Source organism: Cryptotermes secundus, unplaced genomic scaffold, assembly GCF_002891405.2.
Source record: "Cryptotermes secundus unplaced genomic scaffold, Csec_1.0 scaffold286, whole genome shotgun sequence".
Taxonomy (NCBI): domain Eukaryota; kingdom Metazoa; phylum Arthropoda; class Insecta; order Blattodea; family Kalotermitidae; genus Cryptotermes; species Cryptotermes secundus.
The window spans coordinates 460,610-481,692 of NW_019736399.1; the positions used below are offsets into that span (position 1 = coordinate 460,610).

The window sequence follows — 21,083 nt, forward strand, 5'->3', positions numbered from 1 at the left end:
CAAGTACCACGACATGAAAACGTATGGGCTAATGGAGGCATAGCTCCACCATTCCTGCCGCTTTACCCCCGGGGGAACAGCCCTCGGTCTCCTATGGATAAGAGGCTGGATGGGGCCCAGAGCCTGTCTGGACGTTAAGGAGTGAAAAATCTTGTTCATACCGGGAATCGAACCCCGACTGTCCAGCCCGTCGCTATACCGACTGAGCTATCAGCCTATGTTACTAATAGACTAATGTAACCAATGACAGTTTCTTGACCTCGGCACTAGCTGGAGGTGAGTGATCAGCTTCATGTCACGGCCGCTTTACCCCCAGGGAAAGAGTCCCCAGTACCCATTCCATAGGAGATTCGGTGAATGCGGATCTATACATCCACTCCCCCATACGCCTACATGGCGTAGTGCTTAATTGGTTAAACATAGGGACGTTACCCTTTTTAACCCATGGCAGTAACTGCAATGCGAATTAAAGTCTAGCAAGTAGATAAAAAAACTCCGTGATTTTTGTCCGCAAGCGAACTATACCGACCGAGCGACCGCCGCTTGTCGATGAAATTTAGTGCCAACTTTTGCGGATAGAGGGTGTCGCGTGGTCAGCGCAACGAATCCCCAAGGCCGTTAATTTCGGTTTTCTATATCTGGGCCGCCATTTCCTTCAAATAGCTCCTCAGTTATCATCACCAGGCTGAGTGGACCGCGTTCCAGACCCACTACTTCTCAGAAAAAATCTGGTAGCGCCGGGAATCGAACCCGGACCTCTGGATCTGTAGCCAGGAACGCTGACCACTAGACCACAGAGGCAGTCCTAGCAAGTATATATGCAGACAAAAAGTAGTGTCAGTTTTTAGCGCTGAATTCACTTATCAGTCGCTCAACAGGTAAGGATACTTAACATATTTCAATTCATATACAATTAATCGTCATGCGAACGGCTTTAAATCTGAAGCTAGGGCGTTCTTAAGCTCCATCGGATTCATCACACGTCTGAACATGGTAAAACTTTAACCTGAACCCGGTTTTCAAATTAAATCTTGTAAAATTTGGTATACAAGTGACATGGTCTGCGAGTGAAGTCCTACAGAGGGCGACTGAATGAGAAAGGGGCAACCAAATGGAACTGGTATTTCAGTTGTAATGTTAACACTACTGACATTTCGGGTTTGCTGTCGTAGTTCATAACAGCACTGTCATTAGCTCAGACTGTACGGCGTCTAATGACCGGAAAGAATGTAGAATGATACAGCTGTGGCTTAATCGAGACGTAATCCTTGCCATTTGCCTAAAGGAAATGTGGTCACAAAAGGCAGACGATCTCTGGGCCGAAATCTGAACCCGGGACGTCCAGAATACTAAGCATTAGTGGTCTATTACAAATACTTTCACATGTCGAACTCGACGACCCATTACGCGAACCACATATGGAAATAAAAACGTTAAATTCAATTCATTTCGGTTACTCTTTTGGATCACGTTGTATAGTAAGAATGGTGTGCATGATGTCTCCTACACGTGAAGCTCTAACTTCTTACTAAATGAACCGCAAACTGTAAAATAAAAACGTGTCTGGCATTACGGACGCAGTTTGCCTAACTCCCAGACTCAGTCCCGTTGCGTCACAGGTATTTCCCGTCGTGAGATCAGAATGGATACCGCTTCAGCGGTGCACATATCCAGTCCATTACGTGGTCTCGCGTTAACGGTCCAGATAGGCTGCTAAACTGTTTGGGCTCCACGTGCTTTGCTGGTGGAACGTGACAATGTCTTATGTATTTTCCTTTCACTTATTTGTCTCTCTTCAATGTCAATACCTCGCTTTGCTCCAGTTTCAATCCCAGGTTACGTTTCTGTTTACTCCTTCCTGGACGCCAAATCCAATTCTCTGCTTCCCCTGCTGGATCGCAACACGTCATGGACAGCGTATGAAGCTGCGGTGTAGGTTTTTTTTTTATTCTTTTAGTGGGAGGTGGAGTCCAACTGGGTCCACTCGGCACGGCGGCTACTGATTGGCCTATTATAGCCTGTCCCGGGTGATTATGGTGGAGAATTTGGTGGAATGAAGATTGGCAGGAGAAACCTAAGTATTCGGAGAAAACCCGCCCCAGCGCCACTTTGTCCACCACAAATCCCACTTGACCAGACACGGGCTCGAATTCGGGCCGCCGCGGTGGGAAGCCAGCGACTAATCGCTTGAGCTGTGGCGCGGCCTGCGATGTAGTTAAGGGGAAAAACTTGTACATTTCTCACAGAATTACTGAGTTTCTTTTTTACTTTTTCCATCGTCAGGAATTCTAGTTAATAGAGGACACGACGTTAGGCCCCTTAGAAAGAGCTAATCTCAATCAGTGATTGATTAGCTCTTTCTAAGGGGCCCAACGACGTGTCCTCTATTAACTAGAATTCCTGAGATGGATGAGTAGGTGTCTTCCTTTCTCACCTGAAGGCGGAAACAGATCCAGTTTCCGAAACCTCGTGTCCTCTATTACCTAGAATTCGGGACGATGGAAAATGTCCAAGAAACCCAGCAAATCTGTGTGTCATCCACCATCGTCAGGGCCCTTCAGAATCTACTTGAACCTTTCAGTTATCCCTTCCACAGAAGCACGGTATTCAATAGGAGGAGTCCTGAGTTTCGAGAATCCTCACTCAAAACTGTGGCCGAGTGTGGTATGAAACGTTGGCTGAAGTGGAGAATTTGAATCCTTTCGTATGATTATTTTCCCGCTGCTTAATTTCAGCAACATGTGACGACTGTGGTAAGACGAAGTTGCTGGAAGTCGCTGCTGTCTGCTCACGTTAGTTCTCAGAACTTCTCTTATTATGGAACGATAAAACCAGTCAGAGGGTTCAGGACCGGCGCTACATCTGTCTCGCGTTATGCACTAATGACAACTGTCAACAAATTTAATTATTATTTCCCATCGTGGCGGCCCGGGTCCGATCAAGTGGGATTTGTGGAGGACAAAGTGGCGCTGGGGCAGGTTTTCTCCGAGTACTTCGGTTTCCCCTGCCAATCTTCATTCAACCAATTGCTCCACAATCACCCTCACCTATCATGTGGGGCTGGTACAATAGGTCAGAAGTGGCCGCAGTACAAGGGACTTAGTCCCACCCCACTAGCAATAAAATTATTATTATTATTATTATTATTATTAGCATGTCAAGTCACGAAACACAAGGAATACTAAGTATACACTGAGGCCGTGCCATAGCTGAGGCGGTTAGTCACCGGTTTCCCACCGCGGAGGCCCGGCTCAGAGCCTGGGTCAGGTCATGTGGGATTTGTGGTGGACAAAGTGGCACTAGGTCAGGATTATAACAGCGTCGGATTACAGGATGGAATGATGCGGTCGTGGCCTACTATAAGATATGCCTAGAGGCACGTAGGAGAATCGCGAGAAACCTGAGTCAGAATATCACATGTCCTGACCGAGATTCGAACACAGCACCTACCGAAAACAAATGCAGTGTTCTTGCTAGACCAACCTGTCTGATCAAAAAAAAAAATCCGTGGTTTTAGTCAGCAAGTGAACTATACCGACCGAGCGACCGCCGCCTGTCGGTGAAGTTAGTGACAACTTTTGCGGATAGAGGGTGTCACGTGGTCAGCGCAACGAATCCCCACGGCCGTTAATCTCAGTTTTCTAGACCGGAGCCGCTATTTCCATTCAAGTGGCTTCTCAATTGTCCTCACGAGGCTGAGTGGACCTCGTTCCAGACCCACTACTACTCAGAAAATGTGGTAACGCCGGGAATCGAACCCGGGACCTCTGAATCGGTAGGCAGGAACTCTAAGCACCAAACCACAGAGATGGGCCCTAACTGATTAAATAATGTACTAATGTCCAATATAAACCATTTAGCCAGCAGAAGGAAAAATGAAACCCACTACTTACAAAACAGGGAAGGGCTCTGTTTGTGTTGCGGCAAAAGGCAAAAACGTCAAACAGCACGTGCTGTAGTTTAATATAAAACAGCAATTGGGATTTCGATCGTTCTGCGGTTGAGTTTTATTAGCGCAACCTGTCAAAAAACGGGATGACAAATGGTCTGAACCGAAAATCAACAATAATTAATGAAAATGGAGAGGAAAAGTCAGTGATATTTACAGAATAAATCTTGGGAAATTGAACGACATGGCTGCGGATAACGCGATCTGGTAGTCCGAAATCACTGAGCAAATGTGAAGGGGGGAGGGGGCTAAAAATAAATTAATTGAAGTTAACAATAAATACTGGGAAGACCTAATCGCCTACTTTCCTTGATACAACACAGAAAACGAGTCCAGTAATTCTTCTAACACTGCGTTACGTATTCGTTGCCGCAGAAACATTTTTACCAAGCCGTTGACTAGCAACGCTAGAGATATACACATATAGACACAACAGACTGATGGGAAGGATTTATGAAGCACGCCGATGAGATGGGTTTAGATGTCATGATATACATACCAAGTTTCATAAAGATTGATCCAGGCATTCAAGAGTTGATGAGGGAGGGGAAACTCAGACGCAGATATCAAACAGATGTCATAAGCCTACTATCATTTTTATACGGAAAGTAGGCTAAAACTGTGGGGGGGAACGATAGTTGTTCTGAAGACACCATAAGAATAAGGATTAATTTTGACTGAAGACCTGAATATGAAATTTTGCTAAAATGTTACAGAAAGTGCCGGGAAAAGCGAGGGTCATGTTCGTGCAACTATACTAGCCCTCTCCCCAATTCCTTAAAAGCTCACGGAGCCTACTGAAACTCTTGTTCTTCTGTCACTTCAGCATCAGGAGATGGACGCGCAGAGACAGAAAGACCCGAACTTAGATCGGTCAATATTAAAACCAAGTGATAAGGCCGCGTGTCCTACAGACATGGAATTGAGGCAAACTATTAAAGATAAAATGTAACGCCATCCCCGTAACCGGCCATGAAAGCCCATAGGGTTGTAAGATGTCCAGGCTCCCACATTTTCTAGACAATCGGCTCACAGATGGCGGCGAGGTTGTCAGCCTTACCCGCCGGCAGTCCTTTACCCCCCAGAAAGATTCCTGGTACTCATTTGTTACAGGCTGAGTGGACCCCAAGGCCATAGTGCGGCTGGAAGGATTAGGTCAACTGAAAAAAAAATCCACATCGGAACTCAACCCACGACCTTCCGGCTTGCAGAATAGTGTCTCAACCAACTACGTCACCGCGTGGCAAACTAGTATGTTACATAAAGCAGTGACTGGACACCCCTCCTGAGAGAATCAGAAATAAACAGGACTAAAGGTGAAACGGAAATCCAGAAGCGACTAACGAAACCTTCAGCTGTCATTCACAGCAATCACCTAAATACCGTGTCTGCTGTCGACACGACACTGTGGGGCGACTGTTTCGTAATTCTCTAATGACGGATTCCCTTACCAAGTTCACGCGCCGAACGGCCAAAATGGGAGTTCTCTGAAAAGAACACGTAACGCTCTAGAATACCATACTTCTAAGACTGTGTCATCTTCGGATAGTGACGCAGATCGTTACGTCATCATTAAGAAGTTACCAGATTGTATTTGCAACGTACTATCTATCACGTGTGTGGTCACTACAGACTGGGTTTCGATAGGTGATTCGATATACACACACACCTCGTTAACTAAAAGTAACTACAAGAGCCTCACTGGTTTGCACACTAAAAATCACTGTAGCTGCAGCACACATAGTCTTCTTTGTCTTCATTAGTCGTTTCCTGGTAACGGATACTAACAATGTCATCTGCTTACATCCTTACCGTCTGGCGAATATCCCACAATACAACTAAGCCCTAAACTTTGTTCCGCTTTAACCCATCGGCACGGACCGCATAGAAAACACGACTCATCGTTTTACCCACTGTTGCGTGTGAAGCCATACGCGCGGACCCCGCAGAAAAGACCTCTTACCAGCCAGTCCATTCGTGATGCCCGCTGACTAGCAACGTCTGTTGTCTCGTTTCACGGTGGTTGCATAGTAACGGGCCTATACGCCAGAATACAATGGGAAACAAAAATAGCCATAACGAAAATCTTGTTGAACACACAGGAAATACTCTTTCTCCCTCTAAGACCGCATTCTCAAAAGACATTTCAAACAATAACAACATTGTCCTTGTGATGGTTGTATCTATCACAGGCCATTTAAAGACGCGCTATAAACTTCAGAAGTCATTTAGAATCAAATATGATAGGACGATGCCGTTCGGGGAATTTGAAAGAACTGCGGCGCACGCAATCGTGGCCTATTTTAAGACATATCCCGGCAGTTGCATCAACTGGATGAGGAACAGCACAAAATGCTGTCAGGACTGTCCATGTTCCGGTCGAGATTGGAACAGCGAACCTCCCGAATATATGTTATGGATGTTACGGCATCAACCAACTTGCATAGTTTTTGTGCTTAATTAAGCACTGAAGGCGTTCCGTTGGGTTCCTCGCTTGGCATCAGATGAAAGTGAGTAAGTCAGCTTAATCCTTCACGCACAGGGAAGCGCATCTGAATCACAATGGAGAGCTCAGCTGACTGTACTGACTTCAGCGCCGGTCTGGGCGTCGTGGCGACACTGCGCAGTATCGAACGTATTTTGTCCATTCTATCTTTAACACGAAAGCAATTAAAAAAGAACCATCAATCGATCAAACTACACGTTGTCACAACACAGAGGACGTCCTTAAAAAAATCCCTGTCCCTCCTAGAAAAAAATACGTACTGTTTACGTTAAATTAACCCACTGCTTAATGAACTAGTGATTTTCATTCAACCAACTGCTCCATTTTCATTAATCATCCTATTATCGTCGCTATGTAGTTAAGATACTAAAAGCTTGGAGCTGAGCCCTTCTTGAGAAGCTGCCAGCTGTGCAGCTGCTGAAGAACTTCTCAACATTTTACGGAACACGAAGATTCATTACCGTGTTCGCAACAGCCCTATATTGGTCTCTATCCTGAGCCAGATCAATGCAGTCCATAGCACCCAATCCTATCTCTCTATGATCCATATTAATATTGTCCACCCACCTAGGTCTTAATCTTCCTAGTGGTCTCTTTCCTTCTGGCTTTCCCACCAATATCCTATATGCATTCCTTTTCTCCCCCATTCGTGGTACATTCCCTGCCCATCTCATCCTCCTTGACTTGATCATTCTAATTATACTTGGAGAAGCCTACAAGTTATGAAGGCCCTCATTATGCAGTTTTCTCCAACCTCCTGTCACTTCATCCTTCTTGGGTCCAAATATTCTCAACACCCAGTTTTCAAACACCCTCAGTCTGTGTTCCTCCCATAATGTTAAAGACCAAGTCTCACACCCATACAGAATCACAGGAAAAATTATAGCTTTGTAAACTCTAATTTTTATTTTCTTAGGCAGCAGATTAGAAGACAAAAGCTTCTGGACTGAATGGCAGCAAGTGTTACCAAAATTCAATCTCCTCTTAATTTCTTCCTGAATCAAATTTTGATTTGCTACTTTCGTTCCCAAATATTTGAACTGAGCCACATTTTCAAGCATATACTAGCCATCTTTGTCACGATTTTGCCCTGCATTTTGTTGATGAGACAACAGAGCACAGTTTTCTCTGTAATTACTTCTAGAGCAACCTCCTTCCTAGCATGAATTAGAGTCTGTGTGCTTCTTTTATGGTATCTATATTGTCACCCAGTAGATTCACATCAACAGCACAGACCAACAGCTGATGTGTCCCATTTAATTTCAATCCCACTTGGTTTTCCTGGACCGTCCTAATGGCATATTCTAAAGCAATGCTGATAAGCAGTGACGATAAAGTATCATTTTGTTTTAGACCATTCTGGATAGGAAAATTATTAGACAAATATTCACCTATACACACTTTACCATACATTAACACATTTTCAGCAGCCTACCCAGTTTCATGGGTACCCCAAACTCTATGAGAATATTGTACAATACTTTCCTCCTAACTGAATTATAGGCTTTCTTGAAGCCTATGAATTGCTGACGTACTGTCTCATTATACTCCAATTTGTTCTCCAGTATCTGACAAATGTAAAAAATGTTATCAGTAGTTGATCTGTTATGTCGAAACCCACAATGATGATCCCCAATAATTTCACCTATGTATGGACTTAACCTTGAGAGAAGAATATTGGATAAAATTTTGTATGAAATTGGTAGCAGTGATATCCCACAATAATTACTGCAGTCAGTTTTATCACCCTTTTTGTGGACTGGTACAATAACAGACTCCTTCCAATGATCAGGCAATTCTTCGTTATTCAAAATATAATTAACAAGTTTATGGATCTCAGACCGTAATGTTTCACCTCCTGCTTGAATCAGTTCTGCCAGAATTTGTTTACTACACGGTAATTTATACTTTTCAAACTTTGCAAAAATAATTTCAAACTCAGAAGGGCTAACAACTCAGCTGTGTGTCTTTCTATCTGCCTATCATCACGGGTCCTTACATACGTTCAATAACCGAAAGAAGTAATTCTTCCACCCATTCAAAATATTGTGGGAATCTGCTAGCAAATTACCACTCTCATCTTTCACTAAGTTAGTTCTACATTGGTAACCTCTCTCGAATTAATTTATTCCTCTATATAGGTCCCTACAATAGTCTTGTTCTTACTGTTTGTTGCAAGCTCATCAATTTTGTCTTTAGATATTCCCCCTTTTCATTCCTGAAATGCCTGCTGGTTTCATGTCTTATATATGGATAAATACCGTCTTAAGTGCAACAAATGTTATTGTAGTTTTTACTTCTTTTCCTCCTCCACACTACATGTTTCGGCCCTAAATGGGCATCATCAGGTGTGTATCACTCACGTAGCTGTTACACTGCTTGTTAAAATTTAAAATTACCAGTCTTTCTAATTGTATAAAATCTTTGTTAATCTACACGCGTCAATTTGATTTTTAAATTAGCACTTTTTAAAACTTAATTCAAGTTAAAATGTCTATAAGATCTCTGTTCTTTCTTTTTCAAATTTTTAGTTAAAATTTTTTCAGGGTACATGCTCTATATCTACGGTGCTGCAGCGGCCACTTCTTGTTTTTATCGTTGTTCATGTGTTGTCTGTAATATACAAATATTCCTGTTACTATCTTATGTTATGTCATGTTATGTTATTCTTATATGTTTATACTGTTATTTGTACTTACTCAGTGTAGGCGCTCTCTGTGTGTGTCGCTGCTTATCTTTAATACTTTTGCAAACGTATTAAAGATAAGCAGCGACACACACAGAGAGCGCCTACACTGAACAACACATGAACAACGATAAAAACAAGAAGTGGCCGCTGCAGCACCGTAGATATAGAGCATGTACCCTGAAAAAATTTTAACTAAAAATTTGAAAAAGAAAGAACAGAGATCTTATAGACATTTTAACTTGAATTAAGTTTTAAAAAGTGCTAATTTAAAAATCAAATCGACGCGTGTAGATTAACAAAGATTTTATACAATTAGAAAGACTGGTAATTTTAAATTTTAACAAGCAGTGTAACAGCTACGTGAGTGATACACACCTGATGATGGCCATTTAGGGCCGAAACATGTAGTGTGGAGGAGGAAAAGAAGTAAAAACTACAATAAAATTTGTTGCACTTAAGACGGTATTTATCCATATATATTGTGTGAGTGTAACAGGATGCTGAAATATAATATTCATGTCTTATATTGTTCAGATTATCCCCATTTAATTCACTTGGATCCTACAACCACAACAATTTGGTTTAGTTTCCTTTATTCAAATATTTCTGAACATCTTTCATCAAACAATGGCTTATGCTTCTTCAGTTCAAAATAACCTAGACTCTCTTTAGCAGAAATGTTGATATTCTCTCTAATAGTTTCCTAAGCTCTATTAATAGCCACTACAGTGTCTAAGTTTTCCAAAGCTGCAAACCTATTTGAGATTTCAACACGATACTGCTCTTTGCCCTCTACCTTGTTTAATTTCTTGAGATTGAACCTCTCCATATGAACTCTGTGCCTTGTTTGTTTGCTCATTGCCAGTCTTTCCCTAATCTTTGCCACCACCAGGTAGTGGTCAGGATCACAATCTGCTGCCCTCAATGATCGGACATCAAGTATACCTGAATGCCATTTCCTATCTATCAAAATATAGTCAATTCGGTTGTGTTGTAAATTTATGGATGTTACAATGAGCGGACATCATACTCTTGACAACAAGATTTTTGGATTTTGCAAAGTGTACTTACCATAACTTCCTGACCATTACTAATTTCGTGTAAACTATCATTCCCAGTAGTTGGTTTGAAAATGTCTTCCCTACCTATTTTGGTACTGAAGTCTCCCAACAAAATTTTTGTATGATATTTTGCGAATTTATCAAATACGTTCTAGTTCCTCGTAGAAGCTGTCCTTCATATCTACAATTTTATCCTCCGTTGGGGGCTGAACAATCAGAATAATATCACACCTACCCCCTCAAATACCTGAATAACAAATTCATGAAGAGTTGTATCTTCTGGGGTACAACACCGTGTACCTCCACAAAACCAATGCTGTAAGAACATCACATCCTACAAAGTGAATTCATGATCCATTAAAAACATGGAAGGTGAATTTGTTCCTGTGTCTGAGCCACAAGAGAATGTGTGGGATTAAAACTCCACCAATTCATCCCGATTCCTACAGACTGGATGTATGGGAGATGACTTGGTAGGCCTCACATTCAGTCTGGACGCGATGCCAACAACAGAATTTCCATTCATCCTTGGGGATATATCAATACTATTATCCAGAGTCATGTCTTTACCAAATGCGCACTAAGCCAAACACATTCACATGATCTACCCAAGGTGTCAAGATGCCCATACTTAGATGCCACATTAATGCCCCTCTTTCCACTTCTTCTGATCACACTGCTGTGTGAAATCACAAATAGTTCTATTCATTTTCCTTGTCAATGCAACCACTATTATACATAACATGCACGTTCCCTATCTATGACATGTTTTCGCACCCATGTGCTATCTTCAGGTAATATAACTAAGATTTTTAAATTAGTCCTCTGCATGCTACCTGTCTCATGCTTGGTTTATCCTTCCACTCTGAAGATGGAGCTGGCACGTTCCTCCGAAATATTGGTATACTTTCAAACATGGTACACGGTGTTATGTCGCAGAAGATCTCCACTGCGAGAACCTCAGATCATAAACATCAGTTCCTTAACGTAATTGTGTTATATATATATGCGAGCCAAGCCAAACAGATCCACCGTTGTGCTTCTTTTTGCGTCGACTTGCTCATAGCAATTATTAAAACTGCTTTTATAAAAATACTCTGACTGGTAAGCGTCTAAACCATCAAAGGTAATCTTGTGCTTAAAATATGTAGTTTTGTGTGGTTAAATTGCTGTGTATTATCTTATAGTGCTAAACACTACATATCTGTGCTCTATTACCCAGGTTCATCATCCTCACCAAATGTGTACATTTATTGAAATTAAACGGCACCCCAACAGAAGTAACAGAAATCAGCAAACCAGCCTGTCTCACTGTCTTCCAGCAGAGTTCACCTTGATTTCAAGTGTAAATATATTTTGAAAATATATGATAATATTGTGTAATGGAACACAGATATTTAGTAGATAATTTAACTACAAGACAGAGTGATTTAGACATGTATCAGTCAGAATATCTTATACAATTTCTTTATTAAGACTGTCACAACACATCTATATTAAGCTCAGTGCCTAGTTTGGCTCTGCTACATGTTTCGGCTATTAAAAGCCATCATCAGGCAAATACATTGCTAATATATATACACCACTGAACTGCAGTACTAGTAAAATTGAATACAATATATAATTAATAATTATAATTAATATAATTAATATTGTATCCAATTTTACTAGTACCGCAGTTCAGTGGTGTATATATGTTAGCAATGTATTTGCCTGATGATGGCTTTTAATAGCCGAAACATATAGCGGAACCAAACTAGGCACTGACCTTAATATTGTTGTGTTGTGAAGGTTTTAATAAAGAAATTGTATATTATAACACAACAGGATGCATGAAATGAAAAGAATATATTGTCACTCTTCAGCATGTGATATAAATCCATTAGTTTAATGTTACAGACACCATACCTGTGGATCCGTATAGCTTGCATGTTATGTAGTAATGTAACTAATATTTAAATCTTAGTTTTACGACCTGAAGATAGCACACACATGCCGAAACATGTCATAAATAAAAAACATACATTGTATGAAGTTGTGTTCACAAAAAAAAAAAGCACAATAATGAACTTCTACCGACATTCCTTTTTGATCGAGATGAAATGTTGCGGCTGTGAGCTGTCTATGGCTGAGGTATCTTTAACATACACACGCTAACACTAAGGCTACTCAGCTTAACTAAATCAAATCGTCAATATCCAATTCAGTTCCTATTTAAGTCATGTTTTTACTAATAACATCTACTGTACATGCGAATATTACTAACCACCCTGTGTATATTGCATCAAATGTTACATTAAGCAAAACATATATATACTGGAACAGAAAATCTTAATACTAAACATACTGTACTTCATCTGTGTACACAACAGAGACCCGCATGCTACAAACTTACTTCTCTATAAGTTTACAAACACTTCTTAATTAGTTCAGATTAAAGTTTAGGTTACTTCCCATTGGCATTAAGCTGACAATATAACATGCAAATTAGTAATTTAATTTCCTTCCCAGTAACTGATTTTAATGCAAAAAGCACAATGAGTACACATACAAAAACTTAAAAATATATATTCTTACACAGTCTAATACACAAAAACACTTCTGAATGCGACAGAATCAAGCTCTCTCGTATCAAACAAAGGTACCCACATTCCATCCTGCTCACCTCAGTGGCGTGGTTCCCATTTTGAACAAAAGATGGCTACAAACGACTCACCGGACAGACGAATATTTAGGTAACGGAAACAGTTTGATGATTTCCTGAATTCCGAAGTTCAACCAAATTCAAGTCCAAAGATCGACGGCTAGTCAGGCTGGAAGGAAGATTTCAACGAACTTATGCGCGTCCAAGAAGTGCTTCGTACTAGGATTCTGCCCTCACTAAACCGGCTTCACTCTATGACCATGACACAGCCCTTCTCTCTCTCACACACACGCACATAAATACTTCTCCCCACCTCGGCCTTACTGACTGCCTGCCTGGAAGACCTACTAATGTACCCCAACCAAACCCGAGGATGCTCAACCCCACAAACCTACCATGGTGTTCTACCTCTCTCACACCCTCTGCCGCGAAGCATAAAGCCTCTTCAAATGTTTTTGCAGATACTAAATTTCGCGCCCGGTGTTATATACAAACATTTTCCTAATATCTATAAATAAAAATTTCTCAACTAAATTGAACGCTTGTTTGGAGGGGGGAAATGCTGAAATGAGAGCAGTTACAAGATTAGGCCATGTAGTTATATATTCAGTACAAAACTTGGGAAGTTGAACGCAACATAGGCCAAACTTTGCATGCGTGGGGTGGGTCAGGGAAGGCTAACCCAGCTCTCAGAGTAGGCCCCATTTCACCATCGCCATGTTTCAACCCCCCACTCGCAATTCATGCATGACAAAGCCTTTTATCCACAATATAAATGTTGCCAACCTTTGAGGAACATAACTGTTCTCATTCAGAAACATATTTTCAGAGATCGTTCTTAAAGATGTCATTTCTTTTCCTGGTTACACTCGCTGGTACAGCCTACATTCGTAAAATGACAGTTCTTGTACAAAATGGAAGATTTTCTTAATATACACATATATCTTGTTGATTTTTAATTTGATGTCTTTGTTTCATAAGAATACAGTTTATTTTTTCGGTGATCGGCAATGAGGGCTTAAATGAAAGCCATTACACAGGTCATAAGTTGACCAACGAACATATTAATTGAAAGCACTGCTATCTTGCTTGTGACTGTTTTCGGAACAGTTCGAAGGACGAGAAGGTGTATATTTTAGCATACTGACAAAATCTGACTCAAGCCCTTTTTACCACGCACTAACGACACTTTACGCCTATCGTGTCATGCCCTGAAGTGTTCCCGTATGAATCGATTTTTTTATTGCTAGTGGGGTGGGACTAAGTCCCTTGTACTGGGGCCACTTCTGGCCTATTGTACCAGCCCTAGATGATAGGTGAGGGTGGTTGTGGAGCAATTGGTGGAATGAAGATTGGCAGGGGAAACCTAAGTGCTTGGAGAAAACCTGCCCCAGCGCCACTTTGTCCACCACAAATCCCACTTGACCAGACCAGGGATCGAACCCGGGCCGCCGCGGTGGGAAGCCAGCGACTAACCGCTTGAGCTGTGGCTCGGCCTACTATGAATCCATTTATCGACTTTTATTCAATTAGCTTCCAACATTCTGCAGGTGGCGTTCAGGCGACCTGCGCTATTTCCAGTTTCATAATAGAACAGATGCCCATACACTTAATTAAGCATCATTATATAAAGGCGTATGGCGGAATGGAGGTATAGCTCCACCATACTTGATCTCTGCACTAGATGGGAGTGGTCAGCTTCACGACCCTGCCGCTTTTTTTTCTTCAACGATTCTTCCAGCCCATTCAGGGCAGTGGCCTCTTATTCAGTTCCATAATCACTTTTCACAGTACGACTCCTTGTACGAGTGATTAGCTCGTCTCAAGGCCGCTACCTAAACACAAACAGCACACACACACAGAATAAACGCAGACAGCCATGTATTGACGGGGATTCGAACCCACTATCCCAGGGTCCGAGCAAGCGAAGACAGTTGATGCCTTAGACCGCGTGGCTACTGTGACCGGCTGCCCATCCCCGCTTTACCCAATAGGAAAATGTCCACGGTGGCCATCGGACAGTAGGATAGGTCGCCCCAGAGCAGGTCTTGGCCATTATGGAGTAGAAAGGAATCTTATCTCCGCAAGGAATCGAACGCCAGCCATCCAGCCCGTCGCTAGACCCACTGAGCTATCCGCAAATTCCGTACAATTAGTAACACTGACAAGGCGCTAGATGAGTGTTCCTGACGTTGTGCTGTAATGGGTGGCAGAACAAGAGATGTGTCTTTGTCACAGCGTCCAGACCGGGTCTGGGGCCCAACCAGTCGCTTGTCCAATGGGCACCGGAGGATCTTTCGCCGGTGTAAGCCGGCCGGGTATCTCGCCTCCATCTAGCGCCTAGGTTAAGAATGGATGTAGTTACACTCATCTCCCCCATTCGTGCTACATGCCCCACTTCATTCTCCTTGACTTGATCATTCTAATTATACTTGGAGAAGAGTACAAGTTATGAAGCTCCTCATTATGCAGTTTTCTCCAACCTCCTGTAACTTAATCTCTCTTCGGTCCAAATATTCTAGAATACGCTGTGCAATTTCCCCGACAGCTTCATGTTCTACAGTTGCGTCCAATAGAAAGGCTTTTCTCTGGCACTGCCTTCATTTATCATCTAATCAAGGCTTCGTGATACAAACTGATTTGAATGAGAAGCGTATAATGGTTGTTAGTCCGCCTGATGTTTAAAAGTCGACAGACGAAATGATTAGATAAAGCGACAAGAAGATGCAAGTTATACAGCTACCAGCTATCAGATTACACCGAACTACTTCATATATTTTAAGCAATGATTCAAAAGATTTACGTGCATAAGAAAACATGCCCATCTTTTTACGTACTTAAATAAAGTCACATGTTAAAACACACGAAACAAAACTACGTACTTGATGAATCCCGCCGTACCATAACAAGGAACACACAAAGCACTGTTTCCAACACTGGACATTTCCCCAATGAATCTACTGAACTACTTTCTACCCAATCTAGCCATGTTTTAGTATGTATACAGTACAGAAATGTTATAGTGTTACATACGTTTTATTTCATGAAAGACACAGAAAAGCCTACGCCACCGGGCAGTCTGGAAGGATAAGTATCTTAAATCAGAAATGTTATTAGGTGAAATAAAAAAGGAACGTATTATTAATGGTGAATGAGGGGAACTGTTGCTCCTGTGGCCTACCTTCCAGCGACCTTTATCGGTGTATCAGTTGGCTTTGTTTGCAACGACTGTCGTGCAGACGGAGGAGGAAGAAGAGTTGCCGTTAGTCCGTGCCTCTGAACTCTTAGTGCACACCACGGCTGCACCTTCATAATTTTGTACCACGATCTGGAGTACCTGAAATGATGTCACCACGTACGTATTCCAGTCATCCTTTCCCATTCTGGGAACCTGGGTTCAATGCAAGGTTTTGTTTCATGCTAGACGAATAATGTAATGAAACACAGAACTCTGGGACAGCCTCATATGAATTGTTTGCGTTAGTACATCATGAAGGTCGTGCTACACCTCAGGTGGTTAGTCGCTGGCTTCCCACCGCGGCGGCCCAGGTTCGAGCCCAGGTCTGGTCGTGGGATTTGTGGTGGACAAAGTGGCACTGAGGCAGGTTATCTCCGAGTACTTCGGTTTCCCCTGCCAATCATTATTCCACCAGTTGCTCCACGATCGCCCTCACCTATCATCTGGGGCTGGTACAATAGGCCAGAAGTAGCCGCAGTACAAGGGACTTAGTCCCACCCCCGCTAGCAATAAAAATACATGGTATCCTAATAGAAAACGTAATGTAGAACACGTTAAAACAATTAAATGATCAAGAAAGATTAATTTGAAGTTTACTGAACTGTATTATCTAACATTTAATACCGCCATTTTTGATGTGGTGAATATGCAACTTTCTTATGTTAAGTTTGCACAAATAACATACTTACATCTATATAAAAAGAAGTTACACCTCCATAATTCAGTCCTCTGCATGTAAAAAAATAATTTTATATTCCCTGTCAGCATATTTAAGAAACTACTCCACTATTATGAGACATTTACACCTTAACCCTTTCACTGTCTTCACTAAAATACTTTACTTAAACCAACCTCTTTTTTGGGGGGCAGGTTTGGCAATTTTACGAGCACCATCAATATGGCGGGCCTGCAGGCTAGCGAGACATAACTTCCAAGCTGTCCCTTTAACAGAACGTGAAGACCCATAGGGTTGTGAGACGTCGAGGCTCCCACATTTTCTTTAGACAATCGGCTCACAGATGGCGGTGAGAGTGTCATCCTTACGCGTCGGCCGCCCTTTACCCCCTACGTATATTCCTGGTACTCATTTCTGTTAGGGTCTGAGTCGACCCCAGGGCCATAGTGCGGCTGGAAGGATTAGGTAAATTGGAAAAAATCCACTCATGGGGACTTCAACCAGCGACCTTACGGCTTTTAGCATACTGCCTCAACCAACTACGCTGCCGCGTGCCCCTTAACCATACGTTTGGAAAATACTGTTCAGTTTATCGTTATGTATAGAGAAAAATGGGTTAAATATTCATGATAAATCTATCGTCAAAAGAGTATTGTACTTGTACGCTGTCTTATCGGGCTCTATTTCCGATGGCACTAACCGTACGAAGTCACAATGTGCTCCAAGGCGATCATGTTTCCGTCGAAGCAATCCGTAGCTTACTCGTTTGGAAAACATTTTTATATTGGGTCCAATTATAATACTGCCACGTGTAAGAGTGACTATGCACGGGATCTATTTACCGCTTACAGATCATACCTACTAGAAACTATAACAGCCTCACTGGTCTACACACTCTACAGATCACTGCGAGCAGGGATAGCACAGTCGCTATAGCGACTGTCTACGGGCTGGACGACCAAGAGGCTGGAGTTTGAGTTCCGGTGGAGGCAAGAATTTTCTGTTGTCCAAGTCGTGTAGACAGGCTCTGGGGCCCACCCAGTCTCGTATCCAATGGGTACAGGAGGCTCTTTCCCCGGAGGTAAAGCGGCCGGGTCGTGAAGCTGACCAGTCACCTCCAAACAGTGCCATGGTCAAGAAAATGTGGATCTATACATCCACTCCCCCATATGTCTTCATGGCGTAGTGCTCAATTAGTTAAGCACAGGGACATATTTTTAACTTTTATAGTATCTGGTAAATTTATGATGCTTTTCATCATGCAGGCCTTATTATCTTCTTCTGGCAGCCATATTCTTTTTCTTTGGTGCAAATATTCTCCTCAGAACTTTGTCCTCGAAGTCTCAACACAAACAGAAACAGTTATCAACGTAACATGAAGTTTATCCTGACGGTCCAATTCACATTACTACTGAATACACAACAGGACGCAATCCATAAAGATTTACGAACAGAAATCCTCGTGTGTAAAGAATAACACATTACACATTTCTGTCGCCTGTACTAACCTTTCAAGTGTCAACCGAGAAAGAGAAAACACAAAGCTCCTAAGGCATCGTCTAACAGCCTCGCTACAACCCTCCAGCTCCATTGTAGCGACGTACACTGAACAAATAATAGGGTCTGATAAAATGGTTGTGACTTTTGTACCAGAAGTTTTATCTAACTTTGTTCAACAGCAACCAAATATCCTGTAGATGCCAAGAGTTTCGGAGGTGACAGGAATACAGAGAGGTCCTGGCTAACAACGGATGTTGACTGCCAAGCAGGCTCCTCGCCGCTGGGTCAACAGTCGCGGCGGTGGGACGCAATTCATGGTCTGTCAAAAACACATCAGTGTGTCTCCAGTCCAAGGTCACACGAACTCTCTGAATGTTGATCAGACATGTAAGTCATTCAGCTGAATGTCACATCTAGAGGTGACGGCTTCTGTATACACGGAACAAGACGCATCACAAAGAATCTAATCCCTAGGACTGAAACACGTTACGTCACAGGTGACCGGTGATACAGTTTGTCTCAGAAACCATTCAAACAGTTTCAAATTAAATTTCTAAGCGTTCGCCACACCTTATACATGCAACCCTACGGGGGGGGGGGCAACGGTATCTCCGGCATGGCGTACTTGGTTCATACAGTAAGCTGAAAACAATATCTTTCTCTGTAATGACAAAGTAACGAGGTACTTCTGTGGGTTACTTTTAAGACACTGACAACAGCTAGACTCTACGTATAGCGTACAAAAGTGCATATACGTGTATAAGTATGAAACAGGATTCGGAAGCAATCATTCATGGCTAAATGGAGACAAGTCTCGATTACAATGTGATGTCACATGCGCAGAAGACAATTTTACTGTATGGCGCAACGGATGAGCCCATATTCTCTTATGGTAGATAGTTCGCCTCTGCCCGCTGGTTTCTGCGCTGGAGTAACACGTCATGTTTCCCCTTCACTTCCCCCCCCCCCCTCTTTCGCGTAGGTTTGTGCCATCACATAATAATCGAGCTCTACCATCCAGCCGTTTGACAAAAAGGGGTTCAAGAGCGCTGTGATGCGTCGACCCGTTCGGTCCATACTGTCTGAGGATGAAATGCAAACTACTGTATAAGCTGATGGTAGACATACGAGCAATTCATTACTACTTCTACAAACCAGAAGCCTGTTCCAATTTGTATGTGAATATATTAAAGTTGTTAAGGCAGACTTCTATGTGATATCTACTCATTACGTCAAGCCTGTAATGCAACATCTGTCTCAAACAGTACGAGTATATACTGATGTTATAATGGTGGCACAATACAAGTATATGCAACATCAGAAACTTGGGCGAATTCATCAATCACAACACTTCAAATTTTGCTAACAAAGTCACCAGGATTTACAATATGAATATATCTGAGGGGAAGAGAAATGCAGGACAGGAAACATAACGGTGCAAATGACATGAAAACAAATACGCGTAATATGACAGAACACTGCCGAATTGACAAGCAAACATTCAGAGAAAAACTTCCCTACGCCTTCTAGTGAGTCACGTGTGCCATATATCGCTTTATTTCGTTGATCTTCCAGCATTAAGGGTTGGCAGCTCAATGGCAGGGGTTCGATCTGTGACACAAGGGATTGTACGATATCATTTATCTATATCATCAAAAAAATGGTCTGAACTCTACCCACTCATCCATCCAGCTGTAGTAATATGGAAAATATAAACTTATTCAATGAAGCAGCGGTGCCTATAACTCACTCGGATGACTAAGAAATTTTTCGCGTTTTAACAAATACAAAAAATTCATTATTTTGCTTTCACAAGAGTAAGTCACTGTCGCTGCCCTGCGCAGACGAAACCAGTCAACATCCGCCCACCCAGTTTCACTAAGCACTATTTTAATGTTATCTTCCAATTGCATCTCGACCCCTCAAGTGATATCTACATTCAGCATATTTCTCACCTCTTCCATTCATGCTACATAACCCGCCCATCTCATCCTACTTGGTAGTACGATTCGAGAAGAGTATGAGGGATCGAAACAAAATGAGCCCGACAATTTCAGCGATGTAATGTAGCAACCAGCTCCCTGGAAACAATGGATTCGTTTCGACGTCCGCAGGAGTAAGTACCACCACCCGTGCCACAAGCTGCCAGTGGTAGGTTTACACCTAAGCCATACTGATGTAAATGTAAAGAGGACCCAGCAATGCCAAGGATAAACTAAGACAGTTCTATAATTTGATGAAACTTACATGATTCAACATCAACAACAATAATAATAAGGAAGGTAAAGCTATTCCTGTAACAGGCCATCGAGGCCCATAGGGTTGTGAGACGTCGAGGCCTCCACATTTTCTAGACAATCGGCTCACAGATGGCGGTGAGGTTGTCAGCCTTACGCACCGACTGCCCTTTAACTCCAGGAAGGTTCCTGGTACTGATTTCTGTTAGAGGCTGAGCCGACCCTAGGGCCATAGTGAGGCTGGAAGTATTAGGTACATTGAAAAATCCAATGGCCTCATCGGGAATCGAACACGTAACCATCCGGCTTGTAGCACAGTGCCCCAACCAGCTACCGCATGTCCCAGTAATAATAATAATAATAATAATAATAATAATAATTACGTAAAGCTGTCCCCATGCATAATCACTTAAGCACTATGTCAAGAAGACACGGGGGAATGGAAGTATAGCTCCACCACTCTTGACATCAGCACTAGCTGAAGGTGAGTGGTTAGCTTCACGCCCATGCCGCTCTAACCCCCCCCCCCGGGGGCACCCATTGGATTGGAACCTGGGGAAGGCCCCCAGCCGGGCTGAACAGA

General features: G+C 42.4%; 1 protein-coding gene across 9 annotated transcripts in view; it reads right to left on the reverse strand.

Moving 5' to 3' along the window:
- The window catches only part of LOC111869832 (RNA-binding protein Musashi homolog 2), a 389,564-nt gene that overhangs the window by 76,445 nt on the left and 292,036 nt on the right, over positions 1 to 21,083 (reverse strand). For 4 of the 9 annotated variants that reach the window (XM_023861647.2, XM_023861646.2, XM_023861648.2 and 1 more), the window contains one exon: positions 16,031 to 16,186. The exons of 2 other annotated variants lie outside the window; for them this stretch is intronic. In XM_023861647.2, coding sequence (XP_023717415.1) covers positions 16,031 to 16,161 — 131 coding nt within the window. In that variant the 5' untranslated portion in view covers positions 16,162 to 16,186. Of the gene's footprint in view, positions 1 to 12,921; positions 13,213 to 15,882; positions 15,929 to 16,030; positions 16,187 to 21,083 lie in introns of those variants that run through there. 3 more of the 9 variants (XM_023861653.2, XM_023861655.2, XM_023861656.2) reach the window with 3 other exon arrangements.